The sequence below is a fragment of the Netta rufina genome (assembly GCF_964035555.1).
Source record: "Netta rufina genome assembly, chromosome: 3".
NCBI lineage: Eukaryota > Metazoa > Chordata > Aves > Anseriformes > Anatidae > Netta > Netta rufina.
In genome coordinates, this window is record NC_140125.1 from 97114603 (window position 1) to 97132205 (window position 17603).

Consider the following 17603-nt stretch of genomic DNA (forward strand, 5'->3'; position numbering starts at 1 on the left):
TCCAAGTAGTCAATACAGAGAATACCTATCAAATCTTACTTCTTGTCATTAAAAACACTGTGTAAGAGTGCCACTAACTTACAAATGCAGTGTAAAACTAGGGAAGAACAATGTTAGATATTTAAATATATTCAGATAACCTCTAAACTATATATTAAAAATAATTATTTAGCTTTTAAAAATAGTACACCATTTCCCAGTTTTCAAATTATGTAGAACATACAGAGAACAGGGCAATTTACTATTTATTTACTAATTAACATGGACAACAAATAACTTACTTGAGCAAAACAAAAATCAGAAAATGTTAAACCTGTATTTAATAAAAATGCATGATTCCATATTACAATGTCACAGTAAGAAAGTTTAAAACATTATTTTAATTTTTCTTTCACAGAACTTGAATTAATAGGGAAAACACGACTCATTTTTCATTACTGTTCCCTTCCATTTTCAAGTGAGCTCATCTGAGCTGTCAGACTTGAGGTTCTACTTGACTACACAACAGATGTGCAAAGCTTAAAAAAACATATACTTAGAAAAATGGTCATCACTGATAAATCACAGATCATTAAAATCACTACAATCATTAAAATTACAAAGTCTAAGTGAAGCTTACAGAAGTTCCTAACTAACCAAGAAGGGTAAAAAATATAAACATCTGGTAACTGTTGTTTGATGAATACTGTTTAGCCTCTCCTCCTGGGAGCTTAAACAAGTTGTCCAGAAATAAAAGTATAAGGTATTAGAACATTGATGACAATTTGATCACTAAAATTTGTCGTTTACAATTAACTCTCAAATTAACTAACATACCAAATTTTAAAAGTAGTAAACATTTTCTCCTCCTCCCCTTCCATCCCCCCCAAACTTTTTCTGATTGTTTAATGAAAAAGCAAACTGTTCTTTGACATCAAGAAATGCAACAATCAAGGATCATCTATACAAGTACATTGCTACATGGCATAAAACATGCACAGTGGGTTCATACATTTATGGTTGTACACTTATACTTGCATGACATACACCCACATAATTTTTTTTTTAACGTGTTAAAACATAGATGTATTTTGTAAACGAAAATAGTAGGTCACAGTTAACTTGATTCTCACAGGTACGTACACAGTCACCTTTCAACATTTCCACTGGATGATTTCATAAGTCTGAAACCAAGACTTTGTTCAGTGCTTTAAATAATAAATTTTATATAATTTATTAATGTAGTTTCAGAATTTTCCCGAGTTTCTGAAATTCAATATTCTATTGTATATTTACACTGAAATAACTTATGCTAAACTAACTTGAGAATGCTCAGGTATAAAAATTATTCTTAAATTATTAAAAACTAAGATGAGTTCCATATAAACAAGCCTTAATTGAAAGAGATGCTTACTTTGCACCTCTTTTTGTTCCCTATGTGAAGTTGGACTCAACAACCTTGATGGGTCCCTTGCAACTCAGGAGAGTCTGTGCCTCTGTGCCCTCAAATGTCTCCTACCTTCATTACAGCAAAAGTTAGAAATTGCTAAATGAAATATTTTTTTTCCATTATAGAATTTGGTGTTTTACCTGCAATTTGAAATAGCAATTTTAACTTGTGAAATAAGAATAATTTTGGCTATGCTATGACTAGTAGTTACTTATAAAAAGTTTACATGAGTACCATAACATTGTGAACATGAAGGCCTCATTTTCTTTAGGTCTTCAACAGCAGCATAGTTTACAGAATACCAAGCATTAAGAAAAAAAGACAGCCCACGTACTTTTGTTGCATTTTGAGCACAGTTTCCTTATCTCTTGGTGGCTTCTTTATGTTTGTAACATACGGGAATACGTATGTGTGTTCCTCTGGCTCCTATGCACTCATTTATTTATTAAGTGAAAAGTCAGTACTGCAGCATTTTTTTTTTAATTTTGGTGTAATTCTGAACACCAGAATTACAGTGTTTTTTCCCTTGAGAATGCAACTTAGTTGCATAAGAGTTTCTACTGAAGTATGGTATCTTTTCATTTGCCAGCTCTATGTACAGACTTACCAGTAGCACGAGTACAGTAATTCATATCAGTTCTGTAGGATTTTTCATGAGCATGGTGAGGCTGTTTATTCACAAGATCTGAATCTAGAGCTTCTGCCATCTCAGCTTTTTCACCATCAGACATGCAATTTAATGGCACACTTTCTGTATGTTCAGCTGGTTTGAATGTTTTCTTTACCGAAACATCGTTTGCTTGAATAGACTTTCTTCTGCTTTTCTCAGCAGTATGTGGCTTACAGGAACTCATATCAATTGAGCCCATGATTCTTAAAGACTCTTTGCAAGAAACACCAGAAGGATTCTGTGATTCTTGTGGGACTTCTACCTGTACTTCATTTTTATTCAAATCATATGAGGAAAAGAAGTCATCATAAGAAGCATCTTCAGTGCACTGATCGTTGCTGTAAGTATTAACTCCTTTCAAGGACTCATTTCTAGACCCTGATGCACGCAGTTCAGAAGAAGACAGTTTCAAGCTAAACAGTGTTTGTATTTTCTTCCCCTTCTTGTGTTCCAGAAGACAATCACTTCTGTCAACAGGGAAACTTCTATCACGTGAACATGTATTTAAGTCTCTGCTGCTCACAGGTGAATTAGAGAGACTGTGAATCAAAGCAGGAACAGTATTTAACTTGGCTGTTTTTCGGGAAGGAGTAAAATAACCCAAGTCCTTGATTTGGAGAGGAGAATATTTGTTTGCAACTGAAGTAGTCATGGTATTTTCATCCTTCTGATTTTTCTCTGGAAACTTTTCTAGATGTTTTTCTAAATTGTCTTGAAAAGTATGCTGCAAGATCTTTTTTTTACTTAGGCTTCTGTTCGGTTGTTTTGGGATTAAGCTCTTCTGGTCATAGCTACATGAGGGAGAATTCACTGATGCACTCCTGGAAACATGAATATGAGTCTGAGTATCACAGGTGGGTTCTGCTATTTCTTTTTTCTGTCTCTTTGGTTTATCAGTTCCCCAGAGATCATCCACACTTGAGTTTAAGCAGACTTCTATTTGTTCTTCTGCAAAATATGAAAAGCAGCAATATAAACATTTAACAAAACAGAAACAGTACAAAATTTCTCAATAGAATACATATGAAATTCCTGTAAGAAGTCAATAAGGATTTAGCCACTTATCTGAATTTTTTTTTTTAACTGATTCACCACCTAATATTAACAGAAAATCAATTTAGAAACAAAGCACATTCTATGCTGACGAGAAGCTATGCTAGTTTTAACTACCATGTCTTCTTAAGTGGTAACAAGCGTCCCCAAATCCTGTTCTGCTTTCTTGAAACAAAGCGGAGAAGCTTTTTTCTCTACGCTAATACGTGAAGAAAAGCAGCATGATTTTACATTGATTACTTAGTTTTCAACTAGTTTTCAACTTTTGTCATTCTTACTACCACAGCATTACCCACCACCTTGCAGTTTTCCCAGAGTTAAGATGAAATGAAATACATCATGGTATCATAATGTATACATCAATAATGATAGATTTTCTGTATGATGTCAGTATACTTTTTTTTTTTTTTTTTTTTAAAGTGTGAGATACAGTTTACTGTCTGAGTAGAATGGAGTAGGCAGTGTACTCAAGTGGTCCTCATTATGAATTCTTCTCATAAGCTGAAGCTTTCTTCTCGTTACTTTTCTACTGAAATCCAACTTAGCTTTCTGCTCACATGACTGACAGGAGACATGAGTCTAATGTACATTACTCATGGCATACATTATTCATTAATGCTGTGATATTAATACTGACATAGCGCAACAGCCTTCACAAAAAAACTCTTCCTTATGTCCTCCTGTGATGCCAAAACACAGGAACTAAAGCCTAGCATTCTGAGCATAAGAACCTTAATTAACCACTTGAATTCAACTACAACCATGAAACATTTTAAAAGCTGATTTATGTTTACTCTTTTTATTTCTGCTGTTGTCTTCACTTCCTGAATAATCAAGCTGGAGAATGCATTAGGTTTTCTCTTGAATTCAAGCTTTTCCATTAAAAATTTGGAGGACACTTCAGTTCTGAGTTCTCTCTCATTCACTTCTCTTTTTTATTTCCACATGACACTGTTTAATTTGTACTCTGTGTTATATACAAGATCATGGTATCAGTAAACTGATAGCATGCCAGAACAAGACGATGTTAAGGGGGAACAGTGCAAAGGAGAGGAAATGACAACAGCAGCACAACAGTAGGGCAGAGAATTTACCCAATGTGACTTCTCACGCTCCAGTTCCTTCTATTCTTACTTCTATATATTTCACCAATAAACAAAACTAAAATAATTAAACTTTAAATATAAATGGTAGGGAAAACATACAAAGTTGCTTTTCCAGTGTACAAATCTATCACCATGCAAAAAAAGATATACAGCCCATGTACTAAATGTTTAAATTTAGTAATATTTAAGTAAGGTTGTGATAGTTACCTTGTAACGATGCATCTTCTGCATTTGTTAAACAGGTAGACAGCAGGCAGTCCCCTGGTGAACTACGAGGAGGTGTTTGAGACATTTGTGAAGCTAGGAGTTTGTAAATAATAAATTAGTTAGCCCTATGTGCAAACATACATATTTCCAGAGCATCTATTCATATTTCAAAACAGCTCAATTTTAAGAGATAAGTGGTTGCTTTGACAACTAATTATAACCATGTAATTAATTCTAAAGAATCCGTAACGATCCTTAGACTCGAATTTACATACTAACAAAAAAGCTATTAGATTTTACAAACTGAATCAAATTTCTTCTAGAAACTCAGTACTCAGAAACCAAAGAATGATGGCAAACCTTTCATGAAATATTACGGACATATCTAAGCCAGCTGAGATGTTTTAACTAAAGAATCTAATAAATTTTGCAATTAGTAGCAACGCCTTGTTATAGCAGAAATGCTTTTCAAAACCTTTGGAAGCTTTACCTTCAAACTTCAAGAGAAAACAGATACAAGATATACTAAAATAAATTAGATTTAATTTTTTAATTGATGTGTCACTGGTTCTATACTTTCCTTCCACAATTATGTTTAGAGGGATAAAATGACAGTTCAGTTGACATAGACTTCTTAAAATGTCAGTCACTACAGACTTTCCCCCACAAAAGATGTTCCACATTTCAACAGTTTTTATACTAATTAACAAAAATCTAATGAGTTAGGCCTCATTAGTACTTGCACACTAAGGTAAGCTCTAACAATAACTTGAAAACTCAAGTCTAGATTTATTTCACTAGGATCTGTATTTTGAAGTCAACTCTTTATTCAGTTAGGCTTTTTTTAATATCATTCTTCAGAACCTTATTAATTTTGAACTCCTTTTTAAACTGTTGCCCTGAAGTAGTAATGTTACAATCTGTGTCAATTATAGTATTAATATTAGAATTTAACAGGAAATAAGATTTAGAATCTTGTAAAGTTCAACCAATGTATAATATCAATTCACAAACTTAGAAAGTCTTTTTTAATTATTAGAATTCCCAAGTGTCGTGTTCCCCAGCAAACTACAGACTGGTGAACCTTACCTCTGTGAGGTGAGGAACTAGATGATCTTTAAGGTCCCTGACAACCCAATTCATTGTATGATTAAGAAATTCCTTTTTGCAAAAATTGTCTTCCATTACTACTTATATCCTGTCCAATATGGAAACTAAAAAACCAGAAAGCATTCTTACCAACTCAAAACATGGGAAGAAGGGAGTACATCCAGTCTCCCTTCAGATATTGTTGTCAGAGACACAATCTACACAAGAGATGAGCTTTGAGAGCTCGCAGATTCTAAGTTCAGTTCAAATCCAAATGACATAGAAGAAAATTTATACTCAGCTTTCGGGTCCAGTCATTACGCTTAAAAGGAACTCTGGTCAAATCATAACAAAGCAACGGGTGCCAAATATAGGCATAGCCACAAACATAGGCAAAGTCACAGTCCTGACACCAGACTGCAGGAAGAAATGAGCACCACCCTTTCTGTGTGCATCATTTAGATTAGCATCCCTTAACGTTACCCAGGTCAGTGGAATTCAAAGCTCAAAATGTCAAGTCTTCATTTCAAGTGAGTTGTGGACTGATGTTTTGAGAAATGCTATCCACATGATGACTAATGCTGTCTGATTCCAATGGTCAGATCACATCCCCATAAAGTATTTTGAATCACAAGTTATGTTTAATTTAAATATTTATATATTTCTAATCAAACATTTTCATTTTGAGTCTAGGTAAAGAAATGTTTCAAGAAAAGTAAGGTATGAAAATAATTCCGAGGGACAGAGCAAGAAAAGAGTGGAAGAAATGTAGCAATAAAGATGGCAGCTATTTGTACGTGTTCATGAATAAATAAAATTTAACTTCTTACCAGTAGGAGAAAGATTTTCTCTTTTTTCCTTCATCTCTTTTATTCTTCTTTCCATTCCACTGCTTTGATTTCTTATTTTATTAACAGGGCTATACACAAGTGAACCATCATCTTCAAATAATAAAACTGGTGTATCAGTTTCTACACAAAGAAATTGCATTTGTACATTAATATTTGCATGTTATACCAGCTTCAGAATGAGTTCTCTTTTCTTAAAAAAATAAAATAAATAAATAAAGTCCCTTATACCTAACCACTACAGGTACCTTAATACCACAAACTTGCAAACAGTTTTGTAAAAAGTAAAATGACTTTACTTGTTATGGTGAGATACATAAAAGTGTAAAAATAAAATTTAAAAACTACCTTTAAGTGCTTTAAAGAAATAACTTCAAAATATCTGAAGATTAGTCCAAAGGAATACTTACCTGCATTAATTCCTATCTTTTGTTTAGCTAATTCTTTAGCCATCTTGTCCAGTCTTCTCTGCAGCTTTTTATCATTTTCTGGAGATTTTTCTACAAAGTCTTTTGGCTGCATACATTTGTGCTAGAGGATACATAAAAAGCTTAAGTATGTGGTAAGAATTGGCCAAAAGTAACTAGACTTCCTACTTGCCTACTTTTATCACAGTATTAATTATCAATGTTTAGCACTATGCTATTTATAATCACCTCTTTAAGAATCACGGACAATTGCAGAAGTTAACATTTTTCAAAATGAACTGTAATGAAGACAGAAAGGTTAAACAGATACTTTAGATTAAATGCCATCTAAGCCATTAATTTATTTATTTTTTGCTTGCAGAAAAGCTAAAGCTCAGATCTTTTTTATTTTATTTTATTTTTTTTCAAAATCAGGATTTCTGCATTAATCACAGCTCAATGAAACACAAAGCACACTGCAGTCATTTGGTTTCGATTAGTCATTCATTATGTAATCTTAATTTAAATCTTGTTTTTTTTATTCACCAATATAAAAGCTCATTTTTTATTATCTGTTCTTAAGGTGTCAAATATCACAGCCATAGTCTACCTTTAAAAACCTATTGAGATGGACAGAGTTTACAGAAATTCTGAAAATAAACAGTTTCTATGCCTAAGGTCAGGAAATTCAAACTTTACTCACTTTTAGCAGTAATCCTTCATTATTGTATACTGCAGGAAATAAAGACTCATCAACATGTATTCCAGTTTCTCTACACCTGTAAAATAAATTAGAGATGCAATCTTTAATTTTTAAGAATGAGAATCTTTGTTGAAAAAAAAAAAAAAAAAATCAGCCCTGTAATAATTAGACCCTTCCCAATTGCATATCTTTGGCATAATTTCTGCAATGCTAAAAAAAAAACAAAAAAAACAACAAACAAACAACAACTTTACATTAAAGCAAACAGAAGACATGATAACATTGTCCTAATGATATCCTCTAAACTGCTGCTTCAATGCTCTAAAAGTCAAAGATTCTAGCTCATATGTTATTCCCACACACATTCAAAAATCACTGTATTAAGTCCTTCAGATTCATATGAACCCGAAATCTGGCACTGACTTTTGTGCAGACTGTAGGTTTTCATCTTTCATTAGCTAGTAAGACACTAATCTACAGAATGTTATGAAAAACAAGAAAAAAAAAATCCAAAGCTCCTCTTGTGGCAAGTGAGAAGGTAGGCTTCATCTGGCTTTTACTTCTTACCCTTTAGTTTTGGTTTTCTGCGTTCTCTTTGTGTAGGCAATGCTTAAAACAAACCCCTATTGTGGAAGGATCTATATTTGTTTAATAATTAAAAAAACTCAAACTGACAACTTACCCCTAGATTGCCCCTATCTTTTCTTATTCAAAGACTGACTAGATTGGTAGGACACATGTTATCTTGGAATGTCATATATGCGTACACCATGGATGATGTTGAGGCAAGAACTTGGTTATCGATACATTAAATGAAGTTATTTTAGTCAAAATTTGTAACATTTCATTCCTGAATAGTGTTTTTACTAAATAATACAACTAGTTACATGAAAGACTGCAGAAGACTTGGTGAACTACTAGAATTCCTCCAGCAGTCATTCAAAACTGTGATGCTAGCGACACCTAGTGTCACACTGCTTTAAAGTTTGTATTCATCGAATTGCAATCTAATGCTTTACTGTTTTGAGAAGAAAAAAAGAGAGCCAAACCACTACACATATTTGTCAAACTATCTGAATTTAGAGTTCTCTGGAGTATCAGTTAGACATTCAATCTGTTTGACTTCAGTGGCTATTATAAAATTCTAGATAATGATCAGCACAGATGCAGAATACATTAAAATTTAAATCAAATTAGATAATTATTGAAGTTAATTCAGAGAAACTAAACAGAAAAAGGGTTGAGCATTAAAGATCTTATAGTATTTTTTTTAAGCTTTGCAGACAAATCGGAGTAGCCTTACTGAGAACAGACAAATAGAGTTTCACAATCATGTTTAGATTTGGACTAAGTGTTCTTACTTTGGACACAGATTTTAGTAATTCCATTTTACCTAAGGATTTATTTATTTATTTATTTTAAGACTGCTCATTAAGACCTTTGAGTCGAAGCAGCAGTAAAAAAAACATTTCAGTGATCCCAAAAGCATCACTCATCTTGCATTAAACTTGTATTTAAATGAATCTTATAGCAAGTCCACAATTTTATGTGCTATTTTTAAAGCTAGATATAACAATCATTCTTAGAAAATTAAAAAATAAAAAAGGACACAGGTTTTAAAAGTTTAAAATTTCAACTGTCATTTTTAAAGTTTTCTTCTATATAAAATTACTTCCTGTTAAACTACAGAACTTCATTGTGTTTAGATGCAAACAGATGCTCATACTACAAAGCAGAAGCTTCCAATAAAACCTCAGGTAAATCACTGGAAACAGCTCTCAAAATAAATTGAGGCAATAACCACACAGACCCTGACAGTCATATATATATATATAGATATGCATGTATATCTATATCTATATCTATATATTTTTTTTTCCCATGGAGAAAAGCAGACACTATAGTTTTTCAAATCAATGGACATGTTCCTATGAAAGGTTCAAGTACTGCTCAGGAGAACGTAACACTAGTGTACATGCAGAACTTTTTGGAAGTAGGGCCCCACGAGCTGTTAAGTGGGAAAATATTTGGCATAGAGCAGAAGAGTAAGGAAATGCTGGAGTAATTGTTTATGAGTTGCTTCCTTGTCTGGTGTTTTCAGAGCTCAAACATCAAAGTGTAGGCTCCAGATTAAATAGAATATACTCCAGCATCCTGTTTCCAATATCAAGATGCCCAGGAACATGTAAGAACATGAAAACACAGCAAAACACACTCAGTTTACTTTGTTATGTTCAACAGATTTATGATTTAGGGATGGCCTAAGACAATTTTATTAAAAAACAAACATAGTATTAAGTGTTTAATTGCTTCAGTGTTTTGTAAAACCCATGTAAATCTTTGCAGTCTATACTGATTCTCCAACAAGGAGTTGCAGCCTAACTATGCTTTGCTAAAAATCATTTACTACTTTCTCTGCATCTACCTCCAGCCAGATTCATGTGATATTCTCCAATTCTTCCACTGGGGAACGGATAATATACATTAATTCCCTCCTACTCAGTTTCTCTTTATGAACCTTTGTTTTCACAGGAGTCTCTCCCCCCTCCACTCTCACTTCTGAGGCTGAAGAATTCTTGTCTCTTCAATTACATTTTGTGATAAAACTATTTTATACTTTGCCGTGCTTGCTGCTATTTCAGGCAATATTCTGAACATAACCATGGCCTTCTTGCTTCAGCTACAAGGAGCATCACGCTTGCAGGCTCTTATTCTGGTGGAGGATTTCAACCACATGGTTGGCCAATGGCAGCGGGCTTGGAACTAGATGATCCCAAAGGATCATCTAGAGGACTCTGCCAACCCAAGCCATTCTACAAGTCTATGGTAACATAATGTCATCCCACTACACAAAATTTCATGCTCTATTTCATTTATTTTTTGATAACCACTTAGGTAATACTATGGAAACATTTCTAAAGGTTTCACCCACCCAACATCTTCCAGTACTGTTGAGGAGACTCTTATGGTTGGAACTGCTATAACAGAGATCACATTTCTGTGTGACACATCCTGGTCTATCCTCTGTGAGCTTCTCTTATTCTTATTCTGCTGCTACTGCAAATGCTACTCACCTGGACTTTCCCGGGATTCTATTTTACTATAACACCTGCATGTCCTTGAAGAGTTAATAGTTCCCATGACTACAGTTTCAGATTTCATATTTATACACTTCTCTATCTCAGAAGCATATTTAAAATATAAGGAAACATCCCACTGGAATGACCATCATCCTTATGTGCACTCAGCTGGAGGTCACAGAAGGAAACAGTCACATAAATAACATTTTGCATCCCTAGTGCATTTTTGAGAACTTACAAGATTTCTTCATTAGTGTTAAGGCTTGCTGGATTGTAAAGTTATAGCTTCTATATCTGATATATATATAATTATATAAAAACAGGAAAATTCTGCCTCAGCATAACTGCATGAATTTCTGTTTTGGCTCACAGACTTGCATTGAAAGCTTTGCAGTTGTACTGGCCTACGCTTAATTGGCAGCAGAGCTCAGTGTTGCTTCCCCCCCCAGCACTTAGCAGACTGCTAATTCTCTATGCATGTGATACCTAACTGATATAGGACATGGCCCATCATCACAGTAATTTACAAAAATAAAGAAAAGGAGTGTTAGAAACTAGTAGTTGTTTTTTCCCCCATTTATCTGAAATCTAAGTTAGGCCTCACAAAACTTCTTAAAACTCGGAGGGCATGCCACGAACCACAAACATTTTCTCATGGATGGTTTCAAAGCTGACATTTCATATTTTTTCTGTTTGTTTTAACTATTTCCTTGTGGTAGATGAAAATCTTCAAGCTGTGCCATGCTGAACCTGCCAAATGTCTTAAAAGCCAGATATGGATCATTTTTTTTCTTGCTATGAGATACTCTCTCAATGGGGGAATAATTACAGAACTGGTACAAATGTGCTTTTTCATGTGGAAATGGAACAATTCTGTTCAACATAAATATCTGATCTTCACTGCCTACGTATGTTATCTGAGAGCAAAGGAGTAGAACATTACATTGTTAAAAAACATACCACGAAACTACTTCAACACATTCATTTTTCAACAGATAACATGGTACCTTTCTATGGAAGAAAGGCATTTTTGTTTTAAGAATAGTGTCATAGGAAAGTAATCAATTACTCATAGACTTATCACTGTTTCAAGTACATTAAAAAAAAAAGGTAGTATACTTTAAGTATTTTAATAAATACCAGAATCTATTCTCTGGAACGGGTCACATTCATTATACTCAATGGTACTCACTTCTCCACCCATAGTACAGAAACTATTTTTACACCAGCCTTCTGTGCTTTTCTCCATGTAGCCAAACGTCCTTCTTTGAAGACCACGTGAGTTACGTGCTTGTTGAAAGTTTTTGAAACCTGTAGAAGTAAACAGAGAGCAGATCTTTGAGTCTGAAAATCAGACAAGATTAATGAAATTATAGATAGCCTGTTTTTCTGGATAGAACAATAGCATAAAAACATTATATCAAGGACCTGTTTGATCTTTCCCATCTTTGCAAGGAGCCTGAAGCAATCAAAGCCCAAGTCTGATTAGCCAAGCCAACACAAGACATCCCTAGAGGGCTGGAGTAGCCTTTTATTTTCTAACTTCTTTTTTCTAGATTACTATTTTCATTTGCCTACTCTAGCTGTATCACTAATCTTACAACATTTTTATTTAAGTAGCCCAACATTATTTCTTATGTAACAGCCAGTACAGAAATTAGCTGTCACTACCCAAAAAATGCCTGTTATATCTTTAATTTAGTGAAGAACTCGGACTTAGATTACAGCTAACCTCATCGTTTACACTCATTCTCAACAACAGTGATCACTTTTAGTTCTGTGGGAAGGGAGGTTGATGCTGCTAAGAAAACTAATCACATGGAAACACTTTAAAAAGAGTGAGAAATACAGAAAGCTTAAGTCAGTACAGCTAAGGTCACAACTGACATTTTCACTGTGCTAAAGTTACCAACCTTTACTGATAACTAAATGACAACCTTCTTAGTTCTAGAAATCCATTCTTTACAACCAAAATTTCACTTCATAGGAACTAAACATAAAGCTATTTGATAAGTTGTTGTTATTGTACTGATGCCACCATGCTATTAATTCATATTTTACAGCAGCATCTCCTCAACACAGCCAATTGGAAGCAGTTGTGCAGATTTCTGTTGCATTCTCAATTGAGTCACTACATTTGGCTCCAAACGTGTTGGACCTACTTTTGTCTTTAAGCAGACTATTTAGCTTTTCCAAATAGTTTTGATGGCAAGCTTATTTATTGCTCCTCTGAAGACAAAAAGCAAGAGATTCAAATATCTAGGTATACATGACCAATGAATCTTTTTCAGAATATGTTATGACTGTAGATACAAACACGTAGTCCCTTATGCTAGCATCATGCTCAGAGCCCACATCCTAAGGAGTCGGGATGCTTGACATGGCTTTGCTTCCAAATTATGGAGCAACACTACCTTAAGGCCTCCCTCTCACTATGAAGAGTGAGTCAGTCAAGATATTGCTGCATGCAGCAGTCCCCTCTCCAGTCCCATCCCTTACCCTGGGGGTCCTCTGTTGATAAGCTGACCTTAACTTGGTATGTCTGAACCAACACTCTAGTGGAAAACAAAATGAGAAATTTCTTTCCTGACAGAGCGAGCCAAGCCAGTTTCTTATCATGTGCTCAGCCATAAAAAAGGGAAGGAAGTGTTGGCCAGGAATGAAATAATGATGGAAAAGGATCACCCCTTTTCAAAATGATCTGCTGAACAGATGCATCTGTACCATTCATCCGTATCTTTCACCATACCCAGCTACTTTAAGATCAACTCAAAATACTTACAGAATTTTGAAGCCTTATCATATTTTCCACAAGAAAAACCTAAAGCCATTAGAACAAAACTCAGTAGATCTCACGGCACAGCCCAAAAGAACTAGAGGTTTTTATTACTCAAGTTACTTATTGTGAGTTGTATTTCCTTTTACAATAAAAACAGTTCTATTGTTCTGGCATGCTACCTCAGCTAAATTCATACAGTGAGAGAGACTTTGGAGATGTTAGCAAAACTTCCTAAATGACAGTGAGAGACACCTACGTATGCACAATTAAAAAGCACTGGGAGTTCACACAAGTGTTATTTAGAGCATAATGTGGGTTGTAAAAATCTCCATTAACCAGTAATAATGTGCAAGAAGGCAAGATGCTAGTTTGACTTCAGTGTCTAGTTGAAATTTTACAGCTGGCAGTTAAACACATTTTGTACCTACAGCTCAAGTATATTTGATATGGAAAAATCACCGACACATCTTAGATGTATTTTTACTAGCACTTTCTGGAAGAGAACCGTATTTGTAGGACAGTGAGTAGAAGAATAAAATGTAACAGTACATAGGTTAGAAAACATTGTAACAACAGACCAGCTGCCTTGAAGTTAAAGAAAACAAAACATGTAAATAACTTAGATTTTCAACCCCTAGATTTGGTTTGTCCCCTGTATAGTATAAATAATACTTGATGAGATATATTTACTACTGTATTAATATGCAAAGAGGTTTTTAAATAGATAATGAAGCTTTAAATACATTTCCCATCTGCCACTACTAATAAGAATTTTACAGTATGTTCATCTATTTGAATCTGTGATTATTTTTTTCCTGCCCTTTAAAAACTCCTACTACAAAGAAATAAACAAGCAGAACAAATAAGCTAGTTTTTGAGTAAGAGTTTTCCTATTCTGTTTGCTTCAAAAAAAAGTCCTTACTTTTGCTCCCATGTCAAGAAGTTGCTTCTCAAAGGCTTTTGAGTAATCTTCTGTTCTGTTAGATGACCAGACTTCTACAAATGCACAAATACCTGGATCAGAAGAGAAAAAACAAGAGCCGTTTTAGTTCACTACGGTAAAGCTAGTTAAACTACCTTTCCAACAAAAATTTGCTTTAATACATGCTGAATGCAGTAGCAAATAGGTGACATTGGTGGTAGGGTGATGGTCTTTTCCAACCCTAATGATTCTATGATTCTGTGAAGTATAGCTTTTAATAAACTGAGCATCACATGTTAGCAACAGTTTTTCTTTTCAGAGTATTGCTGTCCCTTAAATTAGTTGAAATGTAACATACTAAGACTTTTGACAGTTCTTACACAACTTTTCACTTTTTGACAAGCAAAGCAGCATCTTTACACAACTGGTTACCCATATGACTAAACCATTGCCAATCTTCAGGTTAATCAAAAATGTTAAAAATAGGTGTTGTAATACAGGCTACCAAACATAACAAAATAAGTCATGGAATTATTCTTTCAACAAACCTCCATAAAACTCTGCAGAAACATCATTTAACAATTTTCAACTGACTTAAAACTTACTTAAAATTCCACATTATTGATATTGAATCACCCTGAAATTAAGTACTTATCACAGGGGCTAACAAATTTTCATGTCAGCTGCTTTATGGAATGTCAGAAATATCGCATTTAAGCTGCTTACTCTATCAACCAGATTAAGAATCTTTTTGAGGAATGAAATCAGCCTTCACTGAGAAAGTCTTAAAAAAAAAAAAGTCACAATCCCAGATGACATGGAGGGATAAGCAAATGAAACTTGTAATAATTCCTTCGTTAGTATGACTTAGGATGACCTATAGCTGGATTGGCCATACCAATTTCCCCTTTGGGATAGTGGATCAGGAGAAAACTGGAAGAATGCCAGTTCACCAAAACCAACTTTAAACAAACTGCAGGCCAGACAGTTCTCAGAACTCATGAATAAATTTGAAAGCATCAATTTAAATTTTAAAAGTACATCCTTAGCAAACACTGTTTAACTATTTTAGTTACTAGGGATGCCCTTCCAAATCATTTATTATTACATAGTAGCACGTCTTCTTCTTAAATGTATAACACAACAATGTTGTGTTATACATTGTAGTAATTGTAGCTGTAGTAATTTATAGAGAATAATGTTTGAAATTGCTATATATATATATTTATTTTTTAAACTAAGAGATTTATGAAGCTTAGTGAAACCAGAAGGAAGAAAATGATGATCAGTAATATAACATCAGATATCTACGGGACTTTAAGTCAAGCCTACTCCAATTCACTGTTTTTACCCATGTTCATTTTGGTAGAGGACCAGGACAGCTTTTTGTCAGTTACTTTTTTTTGCTTGGTTGCTCTGTTGTGAAAAATGTTGCACTCATCTTCAAAAAAAACCACAATGTCTTCTTGCATCAAATACTTTGTAACCTTTACAGTTACAGTTCTGCCAGAAAAAGGGGTTGGAGCCTACCAGCGAGGGTCAAGCTAGGACCTTACAGGGAAACTCTACTTCAGCGTGTACCTGCAGCAGGATCAAAGGCATGGTGTACAGTAATTAGCCAATTTGAGCTAATATAATCCAACAAGAGACAAAACACTGTGTAGTTTTCCTACTGCAGGAAGCAAGGGAAATCAGGAAGCGTTTGGAGGCGTTTTGAACTCGGAGCTGGGTTCTTGGAGAAGGCCACTCACGCTACAACATCTCAAAGGGGGCAGCAAAATGAAAGTCAAGAGGACAACCTAAGGAGGCAGAAACTTAGAAAGAAGCTGGAGGAACCGAGACAGGCCACGGGGCTCGGGCAGGGGCGGCTACGGGCCGGTGGCTCCCTGCCCTCTCCGAGGAGGCTGCCAGCCCAAAGCCCTGGACCGCCTCCTTTCTTCCTCCCTTCACTCCCTCCCCACCCCGGGGGCTCCCTTCAGGGCGGCCGAGCCGGTACCTTTCAGGACGGGCTCCATCGGCGGCCGGGCACAGCACCAGCCCCGCAGGCTCCGGTAGCCGCCACCGTTCAAACCCGCCTCCGCGCCGCTCCGCCGGGCCTGCGCCCTGCGCCGCGCCCCGCCGCGCCTGCGTCCCGGCCGGGAAATGGCGGCCGGGGGCCGGCCGGGGGGCTGGGGGGCAGCGCCTGGCGGAGGCTGAGGGGAGGCTCTGGGGGTGAAACTAAAAATATAAGTCGTGCATGAGTAAAATAAGGGCTCTTTCCCAGCAGCTCGGGCTGAGTGTAGTGATGGGGGAGCTAGCGGAATGTTTTTCAAAGCTGCTTTGAAAAAGGGAAAGTTATGGCAAAGCAGTGCGTGAGGTTCATGGTCTGCTCTCTTCATGGTGTTTCTCTGAAGAGTTTTCTTTGGTAGAGAGGTGTGTAAGGAAATCAGCACCCTCTGAACCCGGTGTGTGACGAGAAAAAGCACTGAGCAAGCCAACAAAATGGGGACTAGCAAACAGGAGTGACCAGGCAGTGTTCAAGTGTCCAAAATAGCTTGAGGGCAACTGTGCTACTGAGGACAGCGAGCCCATCCTTAAGGAAAATGGTTTCTGTGATAGAAAGCTGGAGTGTAGCAAATGTGATGACAAAGGGAAGTAAGATATAGAAAGCCTGATGTCTTCCCTAGTGCAATAATAATAAAGACATTAGTGAGCATAAGGATATAAACAATGAGAAAGAAGATGCACGCCTTTTCTAAAATAAAATGGTGGTGCACAACTTCATTACATGGTGTACACAGCTCAGAAGCACTGATGTTGCTGTAGTGTTACATAAACCAATGCTGTTCTGAAACCTTCAACGTGTAATCCTCTTCATCTGAGAAATGATGAAGCAGAAATTAAGAAGCAATAGAGGGGCAAAACAAAGTTACTGCACGTTAGTGCTTCCTTAGATTCAGAGCCATTGCTAAATTAGTGATTATGGGTAGAATTAATAAATAGCTGTGAGCTTTCAATGGAGTTTAAAAACATGAAACTGGGATGTTCAGGAAATTAGTAAGCTCATCAATTTCTGTACAGCATGTATGAGTAAAATTATTTCAAAATAGGATACATCCACACAGTCTCTTTGAATTTGTGTGGGATTGGAAACTATGACATAAGAAAACTAGTAAGAAAATGATGGTACTATCTTCAACGTACTTGTGAAAACTACTTTTTTTTTTTTTTTGGTAAATAGTTTCTAGGTATGTCAGTGATATAAACCCACTCCATCCACATAACCAAAGCTGACAGAAACATAAAGATCCTAGAGCCAGCGATTCTAATA

The 17603-nt window shown here is 35.6% G+C and overlaps 1 protein-coding gene across 2 annotated transcripts in view; it reads right to left on the minus strand.

Moving 5' to 3' along the window:
* Positions 1 to 16308, minus strand: part of MCPH1 (microcephalin 1) — a gene marked incomplete at both ends in the record, with an annotated part of 127216 nt that extends 110908 nt beyond the window's left edge. Inside the window, 8 exons of one of the 2 annotated variants that reach the window (XM_084283869.1) lie at positions 2844 to 3047; positions 4466 to 4558; positions 6385 to 6525; positions 6813 to 6933; positions 7504 to 7588; positions 11785 to 11903; positions 14294 to 14385; positions 16290 to 16308. In XM_084283869.1, the coding sequence (XP_084139995.1) occupies positions 2844 to 3047; positions 4466 to 4558; positions 6385 to 6525; positions 6813 to 6933; positions 7504 to 7588; positions 11785 to 11903; positions 14294 to 14385; positions 16290 to 16308 (874 nt within the window). Of the gene's footprint in view, positions 1 to 2843; positions 3048 to 4465; positions 4559 to 6384; positions 6526 to 6812; positions 6934 to 7503; positions 7589 to 11784; positions 11904 to 14293; positions 14386 to 16289 lie in introns of those variants that run through there. The other variant, XM_084283870.1, reaches the window with a different exon arrangement.
* Positions 16309 to 17603: the final 1295 nt, after the last annotated feature.